The sequence below is a fragment of the Prionailurus bengalensis genome, chromosome C1 (genome assembly GCF_016509475.1).
Source record: "Prionailurus bengalensis isolate Pbe53 chromosome C1, Fcat_Pben_1.1_paternal_pri, whole genome shotgun sequence".
NCBI lineage: Eukaryota > Metazoa > Chordata > Mammalia > Carnivora > Felidae > Prionailurus > Prionailurus bengalensis.
Window position 1 is genome coordinate 39,830,142 of NC_057345.1, and position 26,039 is coordinate 39,856,180.

Consider the following 26,039-nt stretch of genomic DNA (forward strand, 5'->3'; position numbering starts at 1 on the left):
CAATCAGCCTTCCCAGATTAGATGTTCAAACCCCAAATGGGGAGTGAGTTAAAGCTTCCCAAAGTGGTAGTAGGTACATTCCATTTACTCCATTCAACGGGTCTCAAATTGCTTTCCTGTGAGCTAATATAGGACATAAGACTGCTTATTTGCTTGTACTCCAACTTGGAAATGCTCAGGTTGTCATGACTAAGCCAGCAAGCAAATGGATCAATGTTGAGTAACCAGGAACTAAGATATATGAGCACAGGCTTTCAGGTCTGATAGACATGGGTTGCCTCCAGATTCTGCCACTTATTAGTTCTATGCAATTAAGGATGTCACTTAACTTTTATGAACCTGAATTTCCTTTTCCAAAGGTAGGAATAAAATGCTTACCCTCCATTTTGTCCAAAATTTATGAAAGACCATAAGAGAACGGAAAACACTTTGTTAACTACAAAACACTATATAAATATTAGGAATTGTTAGTTTTTCCACTTGGTCTTGCTGTTCTGGTTGTTATTTTCCTTCAGACCTAAGGTCAAACAAGGGGAACATGGTGAGTTCTTACATCTTCTTTATACATTAATCGTCAATGCACATTTGGGCTCTTTCCATAATTTGGTTGTCATTGATAGCACTGCTGTACACATTGCCTTTTTTTTGTTGATGGTGTCCTTCACTGTGCAAAAGCTTTTTATTTTGATGCAGTACCAATAGTTTGTTTTTGCTTTTCTTTACCTTGCCTGAGGAGACAATTCTAGAAAAATGTTGCTATAACCAATGTCAAAAAAATTACTGCCTAGAATGTTTGGTTTCAGGTCTCACATTTAGGTCTTTAATCCAATGTGAGTTTATTTTTGTGTATGGTGTAAGAAAGTGATCCAGTTTCATTCTTTTGCATAACTTGTCCAGTTTTCCCAGCACTGTTCATTAATGAGACTGTCTTTTTCCCATCATATATTCTTGCCTTTGTCATAGATTAATTGGCCATAGAAATGTGGGTATATTTCTGGGCTCTCTCTTCTGTTCCATTGGTCTTTGTGTCTATTTTGTGCCATTATTATACAGTTTTGATTACTATAGCTTTGTAGAATAGCTTGAAATCTAGGATTGTGATTATCTAAAGCTTTGTTCTTCTTTCTCAAGACTGCTTTTGCTAGTCAGGGTCTTTTGTGGTTCCATAGAAATTTTAGGATTATTTGTTCTACTTCTATGAAAAATGCTATTGGTATATTGATAGGGATTACACTGAACTTGTAGATTGCTTTAGGGAGTATGGACTCTGTAACAATATTAATTCTTACAATCACGAGTGGTATATCTTTCCATTGTTTGTATCATCTTCAATTTCTATTATTAATATCCTACTATTATTACTATTATTATCCTACTATTACTACTATCTATTATTAATATCCTATTAATATCACAGTATAGTTATTTCATTTCCTTCGTTAAGTTTATTTCTAGGTATTTTATCCTTTTTAATGCAATTATAAATGGGGGTGTTTCTTAGTTTCTCTTTCTGTTACTTTGTTATTAGAGTTTAAAAATTCAACAGATTTATGTATATTAATTTGGCATCCTATAACTTTACTGAATTTATTAGTTCCAGTAGTTTTTTGGTGGAGCCATTAGGCTTTTCTATATATAGTATCATATCATCTGAAAATAATGAAACTTTTAATTCTTCCTTACCAATTGTATGCCTTTTACTGGTTGCTGTGGGTAGGACTTCCTGTATTATGTTCAATCAAAATGGTGAGAGTGGATATCTTTATCGTGTTCCAGATTTTAAAAGAAAATCTGTTTTTCACCATTAAGTATTATGTTAGCTGTGACTTTGTCATATATGGCCTTTATTATGTTGAGGTATAATTAATTCCTCTAAACTCACTTTGGTGAGAGGTTGTATGATTAATGAATATTATACTTGTCAAATGCTTTTTCTGAATCTACTGAGATGATCATCGGGTTTTTATACTTCCTCTTGTTAATCTGGTGTATCACATTCATTGATTTGTGCCTATTGAACCATCTTTGCAATCCTGTGATAAATCGAACTTGATTGTGGTGAATGATCTGTTTAATATATTATTGATTTTGGTTTTATAACATTTTCTTGAGGATTTTTGCATCTATGTTCATCAGAGATATTGACTTAGAGTTTTTTATTTTTGTAATTCCTCTGTCTGGTTTTAATATACGGGTAATGCTTGCCTTGTAGAATGAATTTGGAAGTTTTCTTTCCTCTTCTATTTTGTGGAATAGTTTGAGAAGGGTAGGTATTAACTCTTCTTTAAATCTTTGGCAGAATTCACCTGTTAAGCCATCAGATGCTAGATTTTTATTCATTGGGAGTTTTTTGATAACAACCTCAATTTCATTATGAGTAATCAATCTGTTTACATTTTTGTACTTCTTGATTAGTTTTAAAGATTGCATGTTTCTAGAAATTTATCCAATTCTTCTAGTTTGTCCAATTTTTTGGCATATAATTTTTTATAATATTCTCTTATAATTCTTTATATTTCTGTGGATCAGTTGTTATTTCTCTTTCATTCAGATTTTACTTGAGTCCTCTTGTTTTTTGTTTTTTGTTTTTTTTTTATGAGTCTGGCTATTTATCAATTAAGTTTATCTTTTCAAAGAATCAGATCTTGGTTTCATTGATTTTTTTTCTATTTATTTCTGCTTTTAAAAATTTTTTAACATTTATTTACTTTTGAGACAGAGAGAGACAGAGCATGAATGGGGGAGGGTCAGAGAGAGGGAGACACAGAATCCGAAACAGGCTCCAGGCTCTGAGCTGTCAGCACAGAGCCCGAGGCAGGACTGGAACTCACGGACCGCGAGATCATGACCTGAGCCGAAGTCTGCCGCTTAACTGACTGAGCCACCCAGGCGCCCCTATTTATTTCTGCTTTAATCTTCATTATTTACTTCCTACTAATAAATTGGGGCTTTGTTTGTTCATATTTTTCTAGTTCCTTTAGGTGTAAGGTTATATTCTTTGAGACTTTGTTTCTTCAGATAAGCCTGTATGACTACAAACCTCCCTCCTAGGACTACTTTTGCTACATCCCAAAGATTTTGGGCTATTGTGTTTCTATTTTCATTTGTCTCCATGTAATTTTTTTTAATTGCCTTATATTTCTTAGTTCACTTATTGGTTATTTAGTACCATGTTGTTTACTATCCATGTATTTGTGTTTTTTCCAGTTTCTTTCTTGTTACTGTTTGCTAACTTCATAGTATTGTGATCAGAAAAGATGCTTGATATTTCGATCTCTTAAATTGATTAAGACTTGTTTTGTGGCCTAACATATCTTGCAGAATGTTTCATGTGTCCTCAAAAGGAATGTGTATTCTGTTTTTTAGATGGAATGCTCTGTATATGTATCTGTTAACTCCATTTGTTCTAATGTATCATTCAAAGCCAATTCTCCCTTATACATTTTCTCTCTGGATGATCTATCCATTGATGTCCGGGGAGTGTTATAGCCCCCTACTATTAAACTAAGAACAGATACTACACTTAATCTTAGCCAAAAGGCAGGAAGCAATGGTGACAGAGAGTAGATACACATGTGGTGAGCATAGCATAATGTATAAACTTGTCAAATCACTGTCACGCACCTGAAACTAATGCAACATTATGTGTCAATTATACTAAAAATAAATAAATAAATAAAAATTTTTAAAGGCCCCTATTATTACTGTATTACCCTCTATTTTTCCCTTTAGGTCAGTTAATATTAACATTGTGTATTAGGTGTGCCTATGTTGGATGCATAGATGTTCGCATTTGTTATACCTTTTCATTGAATTAATCCTTTTATAATTATGTCTGTCTTTCTTTGTCTCTTGCTTTGGTTAAAACAGTCTTTGTTTTAAAATCTATCTTGTGTGATATAAATATTACTGTTCTGGCATTTGTTCCTCCCTGATCCATCTGCATGGAATATCTTTTTACATCCATTCACTTTCAGTCTGTGTGTGTCCTTAGGTCTGAAATGAGTCTGCTGAAAGCAGCATATACATGGGTCTTGTTTTTTTTAATCTGTTCCATCACCGTATGTCTTTTGATTGGGGCATTCAGTCCATTTACATTTAAAGAAATTATTGATAGTTACATATATACTGCAATTTTGTTGTTTTACATTAGTCTTATTTTTAAGTTTTTTATTTTTTATTATTAATTTTAGTTAACACATAGTGAAATATTAGTTTCAGAAATAGAATTCAATGATTCCTCATTACACACAACACCGAATGCTCATCACAATGCCCTCATTAATACCCATCACCCATCTAGCCCATCTCCCACTCACCTCCCTCCATTAGCCCTCAGTTTGTTCTGTATCATTAAGAGTATCTTGTGGTTTCTTTACCTTTCTTCAATATGTTCATCTCTTCTGTTTCTAAATTCTCTAATTCCACATCTGAGTGAAATTATATGGTATTTGTCTTTCTCTGATTGACTGATTTCATTTAGCATAATACATTCTAGCTCTATCCACAAGGTTGCAAATGGCAATATTTCATTATTTTTGATGGCTGAGTAATGTTTAATTGAGTGTGTGTATGTGTATGGATTCTCTCCATAGTTTGGCTATTGTTGATAATGCTACTATAAACATCAGGGCATATGTACATCTTTGAATCTGTATTTTAGAAACCTTCAGGTAAAACCTAATAATGCAGTTTATGAATTGTAGGGTATTTTTTATTTTTAGGTTTTTGAGGAACTTCCATACTGTTCTCCAAAGTTGCTGCATCAGTTTGAATTACCATCAACAGTGCAAAAGGGTTCTCTTTCTCCACATCCTTGCCAACACCTGTTGTTTCCTGTGTGGTTAATTTTAGTCATTCTGACAGGTGTAAAGTGGTATCTCATCATGGTTTGGATTTGTATTTCCCTAGTGATGAGTGATGGTGAGCATCCTTTCATATGTCATTAGACACCTGGATGTCTTGTTTGGAAAAGTATCTATTCATATCTTCTGTCCATTTCTTAACTGGATTACTTGTTTTTTGGGCATTTAGCTTAGGAAGTTCTTTATAGATCTTGGATAATAACCCTTTATCAGGTATGTCCTTGCAAATACCTTTTCCCATTGCAAAGGCTACCATTTAGTTTTGTTGATTGTTTCCTTCACTGTGCAGAAGCTTTTTATCTAGATAAAAGTTCCAATAGTCATATTTCCTTTTGTTTTTCTTACTTTCAGCGACATGGCTGGTAATAAGTTGCCCTGGCAGAGATCAAAGAAGTTGCTGCCTGTGTTCTCTAGGATTTGATGGTTTTTGTCTCACATTCACGTCTTCCATCCATTTTGAATTTATTTTTGTGTATGGTGTAAGAAAGTGATATAGTTTCATTCTTCTGTATTTTGCTGTCCAGTATTCCCAAAACCCTTAGTTGAAGAACCTTTTTTCCATTGGATATTGTTTCCTACTTTGTCAAAGATGAGTTGACCATATAATTGTGGATCCACTTCTGGGTCTTTAATCCTGTTCCATTGACCTATATGTCTGTTTTTGTGCCAGGACCATACTGTCTTGATGACTACAGATTTATATCATACCTCAAAAACCAAAACTGTCATGCCTCCACTTTTATTTTTCTTTTCTAGGATTGCTTTAACTATTCAAGGCCCTCTGTGGTTCCAAAAAATATTTAAGATTGTTTGTTCTAGCTCTGCAAAAAATGCTAGTGTTATTTTTTGTTAATATAATTTATTGTCAAATTAGCTAACATACAGTGTGTAGAGTGTGCTCTTGGTTTTGGGAGTAGATTCCCATGGGTCATCACTTATATACAACACCCAATGCTCATCCTTCCTCAATGCTGATCATCCATTTTCCCCTCCCCCCCCCAGCAACCCTCAGTTTATTGTCTGTATTTAAGAGTCTCTTATGGATTGCCTCCCCCCACCGCTGTTTGAAACTATTTTTTCCCTTTCTTTCTCCCATGGTCTTCTGTTAAGTTTCTCAAGTTCCAAAACATATGATGTCTGTCTTTCTCTGACTGACTTATTTCACTTAGCATAATACACTCCAATTCCATACACGTTGCTGCAAAAGGCATGATTTCATTCTTTCTCAGTGCCAAGCACTATTCCATTGCACATATAAACCGCATCTTCTTTATCCATTCATCAGTTGGTGGATGTTTAGGCTCTTTCCATAATTTGGCTAGTGTTGAAAGTGCTGCTATAAAATTGGGGTATAAGTGCCCCTATGCATCAGCACTCCTGTATCCCTTGGGTAAATTCCTAGCAGTGCTATTGCTGGGTCATGGGGTAGATCTATTTTCAATTTTTTGAGGAACCTCCACACTGTTTTCCAGAGTGGCTGCACCAGTTTGCATTCCCACTAACAGTGCAAGAGGGTTCCCGTTTCTCCACATCCTCGCCAGCACCTATAGTCTCCTGATTTGTTCATTTTAGCCACTCTGACCGGCGTGAGGTGGTGTCTCAGTGTGGTTTTGATTTGTATTTCCCTGATGAGAAGCGACATTGAGCATCTTTTCATGCGCCTATTGGCCATCTGGATGTCTTCTTTAGAGAAGTGGCTATTCATGTCTTCTGCCCATTTCTTCACTGGATTATTTGTTTTTTGGGTGTGGAGTTTGGTAAGTTCTTTATAGATTTTGGATACTAGCCCTTTGTCTGAATGTCATTTGCAAATATCTTTTCCTATTCCATCAGTTGCCTTTTAGTTTTGTTGATTGTTTCCTTTGTAGTGCAAAAGCTTTTTATCTTGATGAGGTCCCAATAGTTCATTTTTGCTTTTAATTCTCTTGCCTCTGGAGATGTGTCAAGTAAAAAATTGCTGCAGCTGAGATCAGAGAAGTTTATTTCTGCTTTCTCCTCTAGGGTTTTGATGGTTTCCTGTCTCACATTCAGGCCCTTCATCCATTTTGAGTTTATTTCTGTGAATGGTGTAAGAAAGTGGTCTACTTTCATTCTTCTGCATGTTGCTGTCCAGTTCTCCCAGCACCATTTGTTAAAGAGACTGTCTTTTTTCCATTGGATATTCTTTCCTGCCCTGTCAAAGATGAGTTGGCCATACATTTGGAATGTTGGCCATACATTTGGAATGCTTTAAATATGACAGGAATACGCTTAGATGTGAGTTTTAAAAGGATCACTCTAGGGGTGCCTAGGTTAAGCATCCGACTTCAGCTCAGGTCATGATCTCATGGTCTGTGAGTTTGAGCCATGCGCTGGGCTCTGTGCTATCAGTTCAGAGCCTGGAGCCTACTTCAGATTCTGTCTCCCTCTCTCTCTGGCCCTCCCCCACTCACACTCTATCTCTCTCTATCAAAAAAATGAATAAACATTAAAAAAATTTTAAAGGGTCACTCTAGGGGCGCCTGGGTGGCGCAGTCGGTTAAGCGTCCGACTTCAGCCAGGTCACGATCTCGCGGTCCGTGAGTTCGAGCCCCGCGTCAGGCTCTGGGCGGATGGCTCAGAGCCTGGAGCCTGTTTCCGATTCTGTGTCTCCCTCTCTCTCTGCCCCTCCCCCATTCATGCTCTGTCTCTCTCTGTCCCAAAAATAAATAAACGTTGAAAAAAAAAAATGTAAAGGGTCACTCTACATGCTGTGCTGAGAATGGATAATGGGGGTTGGGGAAGATGTATGGAAGGAAACAAGAAGAACAATAGTTCTGACAGATGTTGATGGTTTGAATGAAGGAGGCAGATAGAAAGAAATGAATGGATTCAGGAAATTTAATAAGCATAATAATAATTCTCAATGGATGGATGGATGATGAGTTATTAGATAGGATACTCAAGATTTATAAAGATTAAAAGATAAGTAATCTGAACCTTGGAGAATGCCTTAATGGTCACATGTGGATGAAAACAAGACTGGTACGTCAGAGAGGAGGCAGGTGAATGAGGATGAAAGAGTCAATGCTGCCAGGGAAGAAAAAATGTCAAAAAGTAAGGGTGATCATTAGAAATATCATTTGCTACACAGGAATCAAGAGCTAAGAGAGACCACCAAATTACATGACTAAAATCTCTGGCAACCTTTCAGAGAACTATCTTGCTGGAACCGTGAGGATGCAAACCAGACTGAAAGGAAAAAGATGTTAATAGCTATATAGAGACATTGTTATTTTTACTGGAAATCTTTCTAAAATCACATTGTACATAATTTAATCTTACCTTTATGATAAAGAATAGATCTATTAAAGTTATATACTTAAATATTCTTGTTTACTTTTATATTTTCTGCCTCCTCCCTTCTGTAAGCTTGTCAACTTTGATTTCACACAAAGATTATTTCTATCTCCTCAAGTTCCACCCTACCTACAAATTTCCAGAGCTGCAAACCCATATAATCAATATAGTTAAAACTGTGTCTAAACAAGAAGAAATAAATGCTAAGTATCTCCTTTGAGAAGTAAGGTGCATGAACATTAGTGCATGTATTTTATAACTATTTTAACTATTGAAAGTTTTCCCACCATCCCACCCAAGTTATCAGTAATAGTCTCAAAAAATAAGGTTGCTGGATATGTGTTTGTTTCTATATATCAATACAGTCATGCTAAATTCTTCAACTTTGTATTCTATAATTTGAGGTCAATAGTTGAGAAAATACAATAAATGCATATGTAACTAATTTCATCTGGTGAATTTCTACTCATTCTCAAACTAATTCTTTCAACAAATTTTTTTAAGGTTGTTTGTTTGGTTTTGGGTTTTTTTGCTTTTTTGTTTTGTTTTGTTTTGTTTTGTTTTGTTTTGTTTTGTTTTGTTGAGAGAGAGAGAGAGCAAGTGAGCACATGCACAAGCCCAGGAAGGGCAGAGAGACAGGGAGAGAGAGAATCCCAAGCAGGCCCCATGCTGACAGCCCAATGTAGGGCTCAATCCCATGAATGGTGATATCATGTCCTGAGCCAAAATCAAGAGTCAGATGCTCAATTGACTGAGCCACCCAGGTGTCCCTTAACAAGTATTTATTGAGCACCTATCATGTGCCAGCCATTGTTCTAGGCATCAGGGTATGAAAGAAAAATTCCTACCTTCCTAGTTTATATTTTACTGGAGGAGACAATAAATAAAAAATATAAATAATAAAATGTATATTATATTAGATGGTGGTAAGTACTAAGAAGAAAAAATAAAGCAGATAGGGGATTAGGAAATGTCAGGAAATAAGAGTTGAAATTTTACACAGGGTCACAGAGACATTTGAGCAAAAAAAAACAAAAAAGAACTGAAATGAATGAAAAAAAACCATGCTTTCTGAAAAAACATTCCATGCAGAGTATTAAAGTATAATTCCTATATTACCTCTTTTAAAATGTCTTCCTCAATTGTCTCCCACCCTCCTCCCACCCCATCCCACCCCATCTATACACACAAAATGAATCACTTCCCTTTCTAGGCTTTCACTACTGACCACTGACTATCTGCTATGCTTCTGGCAATTCCAATCCATACAACAACCCCGTAAGATATTGTCATGCCTGTCATAAGGATGCACTGAGGCTCTGCTCAAAGTACAGCAATTGAACAAAATTGGGATCACAAGGAAGGGGCTGTCTGGCAAAACCATAAAGGAAATATAGCCACTGCTGGACATGCTGCCCAAGATACAATGAGGGAGAAATACCCAGGCTTCTCCTTTCTACCTGCCCTTCAATCTCCTCCTACAATTTCCTATAAGCTGAACCTAGTCAGAATCCAGATGATAAGGGAGCCCGGGAAGTGCAAATATCAAGACGTTGGCCCCTGCAATACAGAGAAAAATGGGGAAAGGATGATAAATCAAACAAACTGCAAACAGGTAGCCTGCACAAAATATCCTCATAGCTTCAGAAGGCAAGTCTATCTGAAACCTGTATGAAACCCACAATTTGTATGGATTTTTCAATACTGCAATACACTATCAAAAGTAGAACTATTTTATAAACATTAAAGCATAAAACCACAGACAACATTCTAGTTTTGCTAATTAATGTAATTTTAAATTTGTTTGCAAATGGAAAGCAATAATAATATAAAATTTTTAAATATTCCAATTTTAAGTGTATCATGTGGTTATCACTTGAAAAAGTATTTATGTTTAGATTTTAAACTATTACACACATATAATCATTCAAGTAGTGTCTTAAATCTTGGAAAGAAGAGGGCTATAAACAAACTCAATCAACCACATTTAATCAAGTGACATGTTCCCTTTTTTGGTAGTTATTTTACAACTAAAGCATAGGAGGGGTGTTTTATGTGTATTGGAAGTCCCCTTCAAAACACTGTCTCAGATGATTTAAAAAGAGCAGCTGAAGATAAGTGCAATAAGATTTTATTAAACATAGTTCATACTTCTTCAACTGTTGTTTCCAAGGCCCTTTGTTTCAGGACTGTTACTATTGGAAATGTCATCATACTTAGAGGAAAGTTATTTGGGAATGAAATGTTTGACTTCTTCCTTAAAGTGAAGTAGAGAAAATAGGAAAGAGAAAAACATACATGTAGATACATAGCCATATATATGCATATATAATTCAGTAAAGGGGTCAGAAATTTAAAAAACAAATGAAAACCCAGGGCGCCTGTGTGGTTCAGTCGGTTAAGCATCTGACTTCAGGTCAGGTCATGATCTCCCAATTGGTGAGTTCGAGCCCCACGTCAGGCTCTATGCTGACAGCTCTGAGCCCCGAGCCTGCTTCAGATTCTGTATCTCCCTCTCTCTCTCTGCCCTTCCCCTTCTCTCTCTCTCTCTTTCTAAAATAAATAAACATTAAAAAAATTTTTTCGGGGTGCCTGGGTGGCGCAGTCGGTTAAGCGTCCGACTTCAGCCAGGTCACGATCTCGCGGTCCGTGAGTTCGAGCCCCGCGTCGGGCTCTGGGCTGATGGCTCAGAGCCTGGAGCCTGTTTCCGATTCTGTGTCTCCCTCTCTCTCTGTCCCTCCCCCATTCATGCTCTGTCTCTCTCTGTCCCAAAAATAAATAAATGTTGAAAAAAAATTTTTTTAAAAAGAAAACCCTACAATAATAGAAGTTCAGCTTTGTTTCAATTATGAGTCAGAAATAACAGAATTAAATTATTCATCTATAGTTTCATAGCTGCCAATATTTCTCCAACAGAATTTCTAGACACAGTAAAACACTTTATATTTCATAACCATGCTGTTTTCTCCTAAATATGCTAATTTTTCCCCTGAAAGAGATAATGGCCTTGAAGGGGGCATATTCTGGCATAAAATGATAATATCAATATGAAGCAAATTTTTATCAGATCTTATGTTAAAGACATTGTCAGATAAAAGCATTTGTATTTTATCCTAAGGACAACAGGGAGTCATGAAAGATTTCAACAATAAAGTAGTATAATCCAATGATTTGCATTTCAGCTTTGGTAGCATTGTGCAGGATGGACCAGAAAGAGTTGGGGATAAACTTCAGAATCCAGTCAGAAAGCTTCCATACAAGTCCAGCAAACCTACTGAGGATGAAGTCTAGGGCTGAAGTTGTGGGGCTGAAAAGGTTGCAAGATTTTATAATCATTCATTTAATAACAAGCAGAGAGAAAACAGAGTGCACTGCCTAATATTTTCTCTTACTATCATCTTTATGGGAAAAATTCCAGTAGGGACAAAAGACTAAACTCACTTGTCAAGGCCAAAACTTTGGATTAGCAAAGCAAGCAATGCAGCAATACATATAAATCAGGAGGGTCCACAGGGCAGAGATAGACACAGAATGAGGTTGTGGAGAGGAGGAGAGCAACCAGCAGAGAGACCCATTCAAGTCAAGTTCGGGATATAGACACATGGATGGTGTCATTACAATATGTGCTCTGGTAAAGCACATTTATTTCTTTAAGAATGAAGAAAAGAATGAGACATTACATATATATTAGAAATAAATTAATTAAATTATTTTTTGTTAAATTAATTATTTAAAAAGTTTTAGTGAGCCCTTACTCTTAGGAATACTCTTCATTTCTGAGAGTTAGTTATAGTTTGCCATTTCACTCTGGTAGCAGAGTGCCATTATCACTCTTGCATTTGGGTCTTTCTGGATATCATAAGAACCGGGTAGTTTTTCCCATTGCTAAAATTTATCAGGATAATTCTTACTAATCCTTTAATACTCAGCTCATTGGAGCCTCTTCTAAGAAGTCTGCCAATTTGCCACCCCACCATCCTACGATACCCTACTGAAAAAGACATGCTTTTGATATGCTTTCTCATTACACAGTACTTACCCCAATTAGAACTAGAGGTACTACACATCATGGTTAGCCTCTGACAGGCCCCAGGGTATGCCATTTGTCCCAGCATCCCTTCCAGGTTAGCACTTGTTCTGGACAAAAATATTTGCCTTAGACAATAAATTTTGTCATCAACTTAATCACAGCCTCTGTCAGGGGAACCTGGGTGGCTCAGTCAGATATGCATCCAACATCGGCTTGGGTAATGATCTCAAGGATCGTGAGTTCAAGCCCCATGTCAGGCAATGTGCTGACAGCTGAGAGCCTGGAACCTGCTTTGGATTCTGTGTCTCCCTCTCTCTGCCCCTCCCCACCTTGGGCTCTGACTCTCTTTCTCTCTCTCTCTCAAAAATAAATAAACATTAAAATTAAAAAAAAAATCACAGCCTCTATCAGTCTCTCCCACTTAACTCCTTTAAGCGAGGAACTGTGGGTTGTATTCCTCCCACGGGGTATAAAACATATCTGCTGATTGGTATATTCATAGAAAATAAAAAGTAAGATTCTACCACATCCCTCAAACAATGTAAATCAAGAGCTCTATCATAATTATAATAACACACAACTTTAAAACTCTTCTTCCTTAAACAGAGAAGTTTATCTAATTTCTGTGAGAATGAAGAAGGGGCAGATTCTACAAACAGAAAATTCACTATTTTTTTCTTAGAGAGGCTATAAACCTAGGCCTCATATACTATATGATTTGATTTTTAAATATTTGTAAATGTCTCTCAACATAATTTTCTGCAAGAGAACCTTTCTTAATTTAAAGGTTAATGGTCATAAGCCCTTGGTATGGAGTGATCAATTTTTCTGCTAATCTATTTTTCTGCTACATCACTTCATTCTTTAATTTAGGAAACTGAGTATCATATTTTTAACTTTAAGTTACAACAATCTTGTTTTCCTCAGAAATTATAAAGACCTAAATGCAAAATTTAAAAATATTGGAACTATTGCTAAATGCTTGATACTGAGATAAGCTTTTATATAAATTATGACCCGACATAGCACAAATGGTTACAAGCACAAATTCTGGAGTGAGGCCAACTGGGTCTGAACCCCAGGTCCACAAACTAGCAGCAGAGTGACCTTGGCAAAATTATCTAACCTCTTAGTGTCTGTTTCCTTACCTGTTAAATGAAAATAATAATAATAGAAGCTACCTCACAGGTTTGATATGAGAATTAAATGCATTACTTATGTCAAACACTTAGAAATTTGCATGACAGTAAATTCTATATTCATATTTAATACTATTGTTATTTTAATCATATCTAAATTGAGTTCAAACCCCAGTCTGATACTTGATTAGTTAACTGTAGAGTCATAGGCAAATTATTTAACGTCTCTAGGCCTCTACTTCTTCATCTTTAAGACAGAATAATAATACCTACCTCAAAAGATATGAGGATTCAATGAGATAAAGTATGTAAAAGTATGTTGTGAGCTTCACAAAATGCCTGTGTCTGACCATTTACTATTATGAGGCAGGCCCAGATACAAATCCTGGCTCTACCTCTTAAAAACAGTTTAATTTTAACATATGTTTATCCTCTCTAAGCCTGATTTTCTTTACCTGTGAATCAGCATTAATAATACTTACTCTGAAGAATTGTTGTGATAATTGTATTTATTTCATATACATTTATTGAACACCTATTATGTACCAGGCTCTGGACTAAGCATGATATATGGTGGTAACCAAGAGCTCCTACAGAGCTTACAAACTTCAGACATTTAGACAAGTACTTCTAGTAGACTGGAAAGTATATAGACTGCAATGGGTCTGTACAGATGGGATCCTAACCTAGTCTAGAAAGTCCTGAAAAGATAAGTATTATAGGTGATACATGTTTTTTTCTTTCTTTTTTTTTTTAATGTTTATTTATCTTTGAGAGACAGAGACAGACAGAGCACGAGCAGGGGAGGGGCAGAGCGAGAGGGAGACACAGAATCTGAAGCAGGCTCCAGGCTCTGAGCTGTCAGCACAGAGAACGATGCAGGGCTTGAACTCCCAAACCATGAGATCATGACCTGAGCCAAAGCCAGACGCTTAACCAACTGAGCCACCCAGGCGCCCTGTTACAGGTGATACATGTCAAGCTCCTTATTCAAAGACTGGGACACATTACGCATTTGATAAATGATAACTATAATTAGCCATTTTTTTTAAACCTTGTAAAGTATTTTCTCCATTTTTAGACTGATAGAATGGGGTTCAAAGACATAAAGTAATTCCCAGGACCAAATCAGGCTAGGATTCAAAGCCAGGTCAACTGACTCCACACATTGTTCTTCCCACAACTACAAAGTTAACTCCTGATGCCAAAGGAGAATGTTGTTAACTTAAAATCTCTAAATATTCTTCTAATTCTGGCCCTTCTTATTAACACCCAGAACAATCTTAGATTGCCTAGATTTTCCAAGCCTAAAGAACTTACACTAGAATGACCAAGAATACTATATGCCCAGAAAAGCAAGAATTACCCAGAGCATCTCCCTCTTGAGATCTCCATCAAAATATACAATCTTTACCTAAGTCCTTATCTCAGTGTATGATCCTGGGGTAACCTAATCTAAGGGTCCTATGTTGTAGGGTTGTTCTAAGGATTGGTAATAACACTATAAATATACCCACAAAAGTACCTGGCACATTTTGGCACTCTTGGAATGATATACATGTGCCAGAATTATAACCTGAAGTTGATAGCCATATATTGTACTGTCTCTTTTATATATTATACTACTTAGCATAATAATATTCTATAATATAGATATGTTTTCCTAATTTTATAGATGAGTAAAAGTTAATATATGAAACCAGTTCTGTCTGAAACCAAAACCGGTGTGTTTGGCATTATATTATAATGTCATTGTAAAAAAATTTAGTTAACATAGTGCCTTCTAGATTTACTCACATTGTCACAAATAGGATTTACTCTCTTTAATAGCTGAATAACATTCCTCTGTACCTGTGTGTGTGTGTGTGTGTGTGTGTGTGTGCGTGCATGCATGTCACATTTTCTGTGCCCATTTCACATATGGAAGGATATTTATGTTGTTTCCATATCTTGGCTATTTTCAATAATTTTGCAATAAAGTCAGTTGTACAGGAAATAGAAAAGTTGCCAGAGACTGGGGGAAGGAGGAAATGGGGTGATATAACTAAAAAGATACAAATTTTCAATTATATGAATAAGTTTTGAGGATCTAATATAAACCATGATTATGGTAATTAATAATACAGTATGGTATATTTGAAAGTTGATAAAAGTAGATCTTAAGGATTTTTAACACAAAGAAAAGTTATCTGTGTTAATCATGTGAGGACATTGATGTGTTAATTAGCTAAATCTTGGTAATTATTCTATATTATATATAGAATATTTTATATACATGTATATATATCAAACCATCCCATTGGACACTTTAAATATCTATAATTATATTTGTCAATTATTCCTCAAAAGGTAAAAAGAAAAAGTATATCAACCATTTGCATACCTAAAAAAAAGTGAGATATTAACCTAAAACCCCTGATTTCTATTGTAGTCATGGCACATTTTCATACTGTGCCAAGAATAAAAACTATTTTCTTTCAAAAGGAAACAGTAATTTTTAAAGATTACACAAATAAATATAATAAAATTCCATCATAGAAATTAAAAATAAAAGTTTTAAGTTTTTATTTCCATCGTCTTGAAATGGTATATAAACAACTGAACCATGTCTTTCTTTTACTGACCCTCTTTCAAGACACAGTAATTTAAATATTATATTAAGTCTCTGAGGCTAATTTGTAGTATAAATTATATTGTTCTTCTCATATTCAGTATACATGTATTCATGTCAATCATAAAACAACAGTACTATTGGCAACCAAATAGTGTTTATTTGGATGGCTTATTTTAATTTTTTTAGAGTGAGAGCGCACACAAGCAGGGGAGAGGGGCAGGAGACAGAGAGAATCCCAAGCAGTCTCCATGCTCAGCACAGTGTCCAACATGGCACTTGATTCACGACCCTGGGATCATGACCTGAGCTGAAATCAGGAGTTGGACACTCAAGTGACTGAGCCACCCAGGTGCCCTTTGGATGGCTTATTTTAAAATAAGTAGACAATTTTTTATTTTTCTTATCACAAAACCTGTATGTCTTATCTTATAGGATGGATATATATATATACACACACATATATATATACACATATACACATATATATAGGCTTATATATATATATATATATAGGCTTATAGGCTATATATATATATATATATACACACACACACACACATATATATATTATTCATATGTCATAAACTAGCCTATAATAAGGTAATGTGTATATGCAATGGTTAAAAGTATGGCCTTTGGAGCCAGGAAACCCTCATTTTCAAATTCATCTATACATCTTGTCAATCATGCAATTCAAGGGAAATAACTTTACATCTCTGAGCTTTAGTTTCCTCACCTACAAGAGATATATAATACCTCAGAAAGTTTCAGTGAGTATTAAATGAAATAAACTATGTACATCACTTATCATAATGTCTGATAAGCACCAAGTAATTAATTTTTTTGTTTTCCTTCTTAATATTTTTGCTGCTATTAATATATTTTTATCTAAACATAAAAATATTTTTATTAATCTTAAAATCTCACTTTACAAAAACCATTTTGTTCACTATCTGTCCTCTCTCAGTTATTCACACATTTATTAATCTCCTTGTTATATGACTGTTAGTACACTAGGCACTGGAGAACCAAAACTAATAAGAAACCATCCCTGACTTCAAGGTTTCAATCATAAGGAAAAAGAAACAATGAAATGACTGCAATTCAGTAAAGACTATCATGTAAGAGCCTACAAGGTGCCTGTAAATATAGAGGTAGAGACAGCCAAACTTGTCTGAGAGGTACTGTTTCTCAGAGGAAGAAATGCTGGACTGAATCTGAATTAACATTTTACCAGGAAGATAAAGGGATCTAGGTCACAGAGAAAACAGTACCTGCACACATATGAAGACTTGAGAGAAGTTGGTAGACTGGGGAATAATAAGCAATTAAATATGATATTTTTTTCATGAAAGCTGTAAGAAAGTTAATTTCTCCCTATCTTTCTATTGCTCGAATTACTTCATTCATCAATTAAAAATAGTATTAATTTAGTGCTTAATTTTGTAAGTACTCAGCTTGGTTCTGTGGGAGAGCCCCTGCTTAATCAGACTCAGATTCTGTCCTGAGCAGGTTATAGTGCAGTGGAAGAGAACAAAGTTTTTAAAAATCATGAAAAGTGTCAGATATCCATAGAAAGATAAATTTATAGTGGTCTTCTGTTTTTCCAAGGGAAATATTACTTATACTAAGGGGGGTATGGAAAAAAACAGAGCAGGGTTTCATTGGAAAGTTCATATTTGAACTGCAGAACTTCTTTCTCATTTAGAAAAACAGACAACCCACCAGTTCAGGGCCAGGCAATATACTAGGCACTTTACATATTCCACAACTCAGAAAAAAAAACATACCTATGGGGCCTATCAATATATTCCATCCACATGAAACAATACCTCCCAATCATTGAATCAATTAATCACCTTACTCCTTCAAAAGTCTACACCTACAGAATCCTTTTCACAACACAACACGTGAGGCATCCACAGTCAGTAGCTCAGAGTGAGCACATAAGAGAAAACCCCTAACTTCCCTGTTTTAAATAGTCTAAAATAAATCCCTTAATTTAAATTAGATCAGATGAAAGCTGCATATGTCAAACAAATTGTTTCAAGTGCCAACTGAATTGCTTTCACTAAGATGCCCTTTAGCATTAGGACCCCAGACCACAATGAAGGATATTACAAAACATACACCTATGAAATACATTGTTGTAAATACCACAGGTATATTGTTGAGAATGCTATTCATCACATCTCAGTGTCTGCTTTAGGAAGCCCAATAGGAGGAATTTCTATAAGATTTCAATATTTGGTTTATTTTTATCTAATGGATATTGTTTTTCTCTTGATGCTGGTTACCAGAAAACCTTCAGTTAAATTTATTGTCTACCTATAGCAAATTTATGGGAACTCATAGCATGTATTTTATATACTCATCCAGCTGAATTTTCTTTTGGTATTTTCCCTTTCTGAGATTTTCTCATTTACCTATTTTTTAAATATTGTTATTATTTTGTTTCCATTTTGGTAAGATGTTTTAATTTTTTAAATAATGAAATATATATATATTTTTGCTTTTAGACATAAAGTAGGCATCATTCTCCATTAAATGATGAGGAAACTATGGCTTAGTTTTCAAGTGAGAATTTAAACTTTAGCCTGACACCAGAGCATGTCCACTTAACCACTCTACTATTACTGCAAGGCTTATGCACCACTTGCACAAATTCAGTTGACACAAACCAACTATTCATACACTTTTGGAGAAACATACATTATTAATTTGGTTACTATGTGGTCACGTTGGGTAATTTCTGCTACTGAACTTTTCAGTAAAGGGTGGAAAAATATGACTAAGTTAAAGGAAAATACTGAAAGAAATCTGGATTATTTCATACTTTAGGTAAACCAAAACAACACATAATCTTTAAAATGAGGATAATTTTGACCCTTAGAGAGCTGCTGTTATTATAAAGAGCCTTCAAGTCTTTAACTGAGGTAAAAAGAATTCAAAAGATATTTTCTAAGCACCAAATATATCCCAGACAAGGCAAAATGCAAACTTCAGGGAAACTGTTCTTAACTATGTGGACAGTGTTGTCTGAATGGAAGAACACTACAGTACTATCTTATAGGTTGAATTATGTGCCCCCCAAATTCATGTTAAAGTCTTAACACCCAGTACCTCAGAATGTGACCTTAAAAGGAAATAGGGTCTCTACAAAGATAATCAAGTTAAAATATAGTCATCAGAGTGGCCCCTGATCCAATATGACTGGCATCCTTATACAGAAGGAATATTTAGAAAAAAACAAGCACACAGGGAGAATGCCAAATAAAGATGAAGGCAGGGATTGGGGTGATGATTCTACAAGCCAAAGAACACCAAAGACTGCTAACAAACCACCAGAAGCTAGAAAAAAAGGAATGGAGTATATTCTTCTTCATAACCCTTACAAGGAAACAACCCTACTGACACACTGATCTCAAGACATTCATCCTCCAGGATGGTGAGATAATAAATTTCTGTTGTTTAAGCCACACAGTTGGTTGTTCTTTGTTATGGCAGCCCTAGCAAACTAAAATAGCATGGAATAAACAAAGAGCAAAAGCTTGAATAAACAAGTTTTCAACTGTTGATATAAACAACCAATGTTCTTAGGGTTGAGAGAAGTGTCATGTAACTAAACTGCCATGCCCCTACAAACAATCACACACACGCGCGCGCCAGCACACACACATTATTCAAAATAAAAAATAATTAATACTTATAAAACAAAATTATGTTTACCTTTCTCATTAGTATTTTCAACATATTCTGAGTACCTAATATGTGCTATACAGAGTATGAGGCTCAGGGCACAAAAACGTTAACAAGATCCATTCCCTACTGGATAGGAATTTACAATCAAGTTTTGATCTTCCCATTCAGAATAACCACAGAATTTGATGATTATGATATAATATTACTTTTGCTGTTTTGTTTGTGTTCAACTGAATCTGTTACCGAATCATTTCTTTATAGGCAGACCTTCTCTCTGACAAAGACTAAGTTCTATGAGCATGTCACACAGAACCAAATACATGATAAACATTCAATAATTAATGATTGATCATATAATCAATTTGTCAGTTTTATCCCCCAAAAATTAATATCTGAAAAAGTATTTTATAAAATATAAGGTGCTCTATCAATGATCATTATTATTAACATTATACCATTGATCACATATCAACAAAAACACAGCATTTCATTTTCAAGTTATTTCCAATTTAAGTCTTTAAAAATTTATTTTTTTTTCTGATAACCTGTTTCATTATGATGAAATATTAAATGGGTTGAATCACAGTGAATGGCCAGATGAACTGTATTTTGAAACAACCGAAGACAAATTCAAAAGCTAAGGTCTTTAATACACTTACCACTTTCAAAACAAGCATCAAAGATAAGATGTCCTTTCTTGGGCTGTCCACAGTATCCAGATGGAAGCACCGTATATTTGCTCACATTCCCTCCGATGGCATCTTCATTTCCCATATCATTGCCTATTTTAAAAAAAGGCTCATGTTTAACATAAAACAAAACATATCTAGTAACAGAAGCCCAACAAAATTTTTATTATTATTTTTCCCTGTCCCCTATCATTTATTACTTATCCAGACAGTAAGAAATGAACTACAATAGTGGTGTAGTGTAGAAACAAGAAACATTTTGAAATCAGAAACTAAAGTCTGAAGTCTCACTTCTACAACATTAATTCTTTGTGATACAAAGCAATCAACTTAATTCCTTTAAGCCTCAGTTTTTCTCATCCATAATAAAAGAAAAGCAAAAGCCATTCTTCAAAATGGTGTTTATGAGAATTAGGTATGAAAATATCTAGCATGACAACTGAAATCCAAAAGATGCTCATTAAATTGCATCAGGTATTTAATAAATGGCAAATATATTTAAATTGTCAGAAATATTTAATAATTTTAATTCAAATAAAGCAATGGTACTATAACTAGCATTATAACTTCCTAGCATTCCATAACCAGAAATAAGCTGAGAACCAATGAATTAACATAGAAGTTATATTTCCTAAAAGGAACTTTAATTTTTTTTTTAATTTAGAAGTTTAACTTCCACCTAAGATGTAGAAAGTTGGAAAAATCATACCTTATACCTTAAAAATACATATCCCAACAAAGAACAAAATCATAACTTTAAAAAATTCTACAGAAACAGAGATTACAAGGCAGCAATAATCTGATGTCCAAGGAAAGTGAGGACTCAGAGCACAGGAGAAAGAACTGGTAGGTGTCATACCAGTGAGTAAACAGAATGAGGCCTAATTATTTTTAACTACTAAAAGTCAAGTATAGGAAAAATGACAGTGTAGAACCTCACAGAGACATAGACACAAAGAGAATTCACAACCACTAGCAGTCTCTCCTATACATGCCTTTTATCAGGTGTTTAGGAGAAAGATTGAGGACAGGGCAGAAAACTAGAAAATGCCTCTCACTGTAATGCAGGACTGGAGAAGGGGAGGGACTTCTCTTATAAAAGAGGCATAGGGGCATCTGGGTGGCTCAGTTGGTTGGGCGTCCAACTTTGGCTCAGGTCATGATCTCACAGCTTGTGAGTTTGAGCCCGGCGTCAGGCTCTGTGCTGACAGCTCAGAGCCTGGAGCCTGCTTCAATTCTGTGTTTCCCTCTCTCTCTGCCCCTACCCTGCTTGTGCTGTCTGTCTCTGATAAATGAATAAACGTTAAAAAATTTTTTTAAAAAAGAGGCATGAAGCCCCCCCCAGTATCCTTTTCCCTTATGGGGAAAAAAAGCCACTGGGGGAGAAAGGTCAAACCTTAAAACCCCATGCATGAATAAGATTCCAAAATAGGAGGAGGAGCAGCAAAAGAAAATATCCTCTATACCTGAAGGAGAGGAAGACAAGACTATCTCACACAAGACCCATCAATGATTCAAAGCATAGATGAAAGAGGGAAGAGAGATGGAATCATTGAAAAAAATCACCACAAGACCAGAGCATGTAGGACCCGCCTAAGACCTAAGAAAGACCAAGACAACAGATATATTCTTGCTTCCTCAATACCAAGATAGCAAGCACTAAAAACTATAGTAATCTACTTCTAGAGATGAGACAAATCCACAGAAATAAACCCTCTCTGTAGCAGGTGTAACCAGGAAAGGACCAAAGTTTAGGGTGGAGCAGATGACTGGGGAAAAATTCTCAATCTCTCTAGCCCTGTTCATCAGGAATAAAGTAACCCTAAAGACTCTACCAAAAAACACTTGATTACATATTGATACAAAATCAATATATAGAAATCTAAATCAATATACAGAAATCTTCTTGGATTTCTATATAACAATAATAAAATAGCACAAAGAGAAATTTTAAAAAATTTGAATTGACAATTGTACCAAAAGTAATAAAATACCCAGTAATGAACTTGACTAAGGAGATGTAAGATCTATATTCTGAAAACCATAACACACTGATAAAAAGCTGAAGATGATACAAACAAATGGAAAGATATTCCATTTGGAAAAACAAGAATTGGTAAAATCTCCACACTACCCAAAGCAGTCTACATATTTAACGCAATCCCTACCAAAATACTAACAACATTTCTCACAAAACTAGAACAAATAATCCTAAAATTTGTATGGAACCACAAAACACCCTGAACAGCCAAAGTAATCTTGAAAAAGGAAAACAAAACTGGAGGTATCACAATCCCAGATTTCAAGATATACTGAAAAGCTGTAGTAATCAAAAGAATCAGATACTGGTACAAAAACAGACACATAGATCAAGAGACTAGAACAGCCAGCCAGAAATAAATTCATGATTATTTGGTGAATTAATCTTCAACAAAGGAGGCAAGAATATGCAATGGGAAAAAGACAGTCTCTTCAACAAATTGTGTTAGGAAAACTGGACAACTCCATGCAAAAGAATGAAACTGAACCACTTTCTTACACCATACACAAAATTAAAACTCAAAATGGATTTAGGACCTAAGTGTGAGACCTAAAACCATAAAAATCCTAGAAGAGAACACAGAGCGTAATATCTCTGACATCATCCATGCAACATTTTTCTAGGTATATCTCCTCAAGCAAAGGAAATAAAGCCAAAAGAAACTATTGGGACTACATCAAAATAAAAACATAAAAAAACTGAACTAAAAGACAGCATAACTGAGTGGGTAAAGATGTTGGAAAATAACATGTGATAAAGGATTAGTATCCAAAATATATAAAGAATTTATAAAACTCAACACCCAAAAAACAATCCAATTTAAAAAAATGGCCACAAATCCTGGGAAACTTAACAGAAGACCATGGGAGAGGGGAAGGGGGAAAAAAAGTTACAGAGAGGGAGGGAGGCAAACCATAAGAGACTCTTAAATACTGAGAACACGTTAGAAAATTTAAAAAAAAAGGGGGGGGGGCGCCTGGGTGGCTCAGTCGGTTAAGCGTCTGACTTCAGCTCAGGTCACAATCTCGCGGTCCGTGAGTTCGAGCCCCGCGTCGGGCTCTGGGCTGATGGCTCAGAGCCCGGAGCCTGCTTCCGATTCTGTGTCTCCCTCTCTCTCTGCCCCTCCCCCGTTCATGGTCTGTCTCTCTCTGTCTCAAAAATAAATAAACGTTAAAAAAATTTTTTAAAAATTAAAAGAAAATACTGAGAACTGAGGGTTGATGGGGGTGGGGGAGAGGGGAAAGTGGGTAATGGGCATTGAGGAGGGCACCTGTTGGGATGAACACTGGGTGTTGTATGGAAACCAATTTGACAATAAATTATATTTAATATTTTAAAAATGGTCACAAGACATGAGCAGAAATTTCTCCAAAGACATAAAAATAGCCACCAGACACATGAAAAGATGACCAACATCACTCATCATCAGGAAAATGCAATGAAAACCACAATGAAATATCACCTCACACCTGTCAAAATGGTTAAATCAAAAACACAAGAAAACAGTGTTCATGATGATTAGGAGAAAAAGGAACCATCGTGCACTGTTGGTAAGAATATACAATGGTGCAGCCTGCCAGCAGCTGGCCGAAGCACGAGGGAGCAGACGGTGGTCGGAGCAGTGCTGGCAGCCAAAGTGCAGAGGGACAACAGCCCACTGCGGAGAGATGCTGGGCATGGCGTCAGGAATGACCAACAGAGATGGTTGAGATTCAGGGGAAGATGGCAGCATGTGAGAACGCTGGGCTCACCGTGTCCTGTTGATCACTAAAATTCCACCCACATCTGCCTAAATAACCCAGAAAACTGCCAGAAGCCTAGCAGAACAGATTCTCCGGAGGCAAGTGCAGAAGAGAGGCCCACGGAAGAGGGTAAGAAGGGTGGAGAGGCAGTGCGCGCTACAGGGACTGGTGGGAGGGAGCCAGGGCAGAGGGGCAGCCCACCAGCAAAGCAGAGCCCCCGAGTCTGGCTTACAAAAGCGGAGGGGCCGGATGGAGGGTGTTCTGTCAGCAAGCGGAACTTAACATCTGGAAGGTTATAAGTTAACAGCTCTGCTCAGAGAGCGTGGGAGGGCTGGAGGACAACGGGAGGGAGAGTTGTTAAGCCCCGGACCACAGAGCTCAGCTTGGCGGGGAACAAAGGAACTCGCCAGCACCATCTCCCTCGCCCATCCCCCAGCCAAAATCCCAAAGGGAACCAGTTCCTGTCAGGGAACTTGCTTGCACTGCACAAACACCAAACACCGTGCTTCTGCGGATCCATCCCTCCGGCAGCGGCAGCGGGTCTTACTGCCTCCTGGTGCCGCAGGGCCCCTCCCTAAGCAGATCACCAAAGGATAAGGAGCTGACCCTGCCCCTCCCGCCCCTGTGCACCTTCCCTATCCACCCCAACTAATACGCCAGATTCCCAGCACCACAAGACTGGAAGTGTGCAAGTAGCCCAGACGGGGCATGCCACCCCACAGTGAATCCCACCCCTAGGAGAGGGGAAGAGAAGGTACACACCAGTCTGACTGTGGCCACAGTGGTGGGCTGGGGGCAGACATCAGATCTGACTGCAGCCCCACCCACCAATGCAAGTTATTCAAGACAGCACAGGGGAAGTGCCCTACAGTTCCACAACACTCCAGGGACTATCCAAAATGACGAAACAGAAGAATTCCCCTCAAAAGAATCTCCAGGAAATAGCGACAGTTAACGAACTGATCAAAAATGATTTAAACAATATAACAGAAAGTGAATTTAGAATAATAGTCATAAGATTAATCGCTGGGCTTGAAAACAGTATAGAGGACAGCAGACAATCTATTGCTACAGAGAACAAGGTAGTAAGGAACAGCCAGGAGGAGGAGGAGGAGCTAAAAAATGCTATCAATGAGCTGCAAAATAAAATGGAAACGACCACACCTCGGATTGAAGAGGAAGAGGAGAGAATAGGTGAATTAGAAGATAAAATTATGGAAAAAGAAGAAGCTGAGAAAAAGAGAGATTAAAAAATCCAGGAGTATGAGAGGAAAATTAGAGAACTAAGTGATGCACTAAAGAGAAATAATCTACGCATAATTGGTATCCCAGAGGAGGAAGAGAGAGGGAAAAGTGCTGAAGGTGTACTTGAATAAATAATAGCTGAGAACTTCCCTGATCTGGGGAAGGACAAAAGGCATTGAAATCCAAGAGGCACAGAGAACTCCCTTCAGACGTAACTTGAATCCATCTTCTGTATGACATATCATAGTGAAACTGGCAAATTACAAGGATAAAGAGAAAATTCTGAAAGCAGCTAGGGATAAATGTGCTCTAACATATAAAGGGAGACCGATAAGACTCGTGACCAGTCTCTCTACTGAAACTTGGCAGGCCGGAAAGGAATGTCAGGAAATCTTCAATGTGATGAACAGAAAAAATATGCAGCCGAGAATCCTTTATCCAGCAAATCTGTCATTTAGAATAGAAAGAGAGATAAAGGTCTTCCCAAACAAACAAAACCTGAAGGAATTCGTCACCACTAAACCAGCCCTACAAGAGATCCTAAGGGGGATCCTGTGAGACAGAGTACCAGAGACATCGCTACAAGCATAAAACCTACAGACATCACAATGACTCCAAACCCATATCTTTCTATAATAATACTGAGCATAAATG

General features: G+C 36.5%; 1 protein-coding gene and 1 pseudogene across 2 annotated transcripts in view; both read right to left on the reverse strand.

Moving 5' to 3' along the window:
- Positions 1-26,039, reverse strand: part of AGBL4 (AGBL carboxypeptidase 4) — a 1,479,620-nt gene that overhangs the window by 1,315,664 nt on the left and 137,917 nt on the right. For both annotated transcript variants that reach the window (XM_043574931.1, XM_043574930.1), the window contains exon 2: positions 20,328-20,450. In XM_043574931.1, the coding sequence (XP_043430866.1) occupies positions 20,328-20,450 (123 nt within the window). The remainder of the gene's footprint in view (positions 1-20,327; positions 20,451-26,039) is intronic.
- On the reverse strand, positions 3,453-3,552 carry LOC122482176 (annotated as a pseudogene).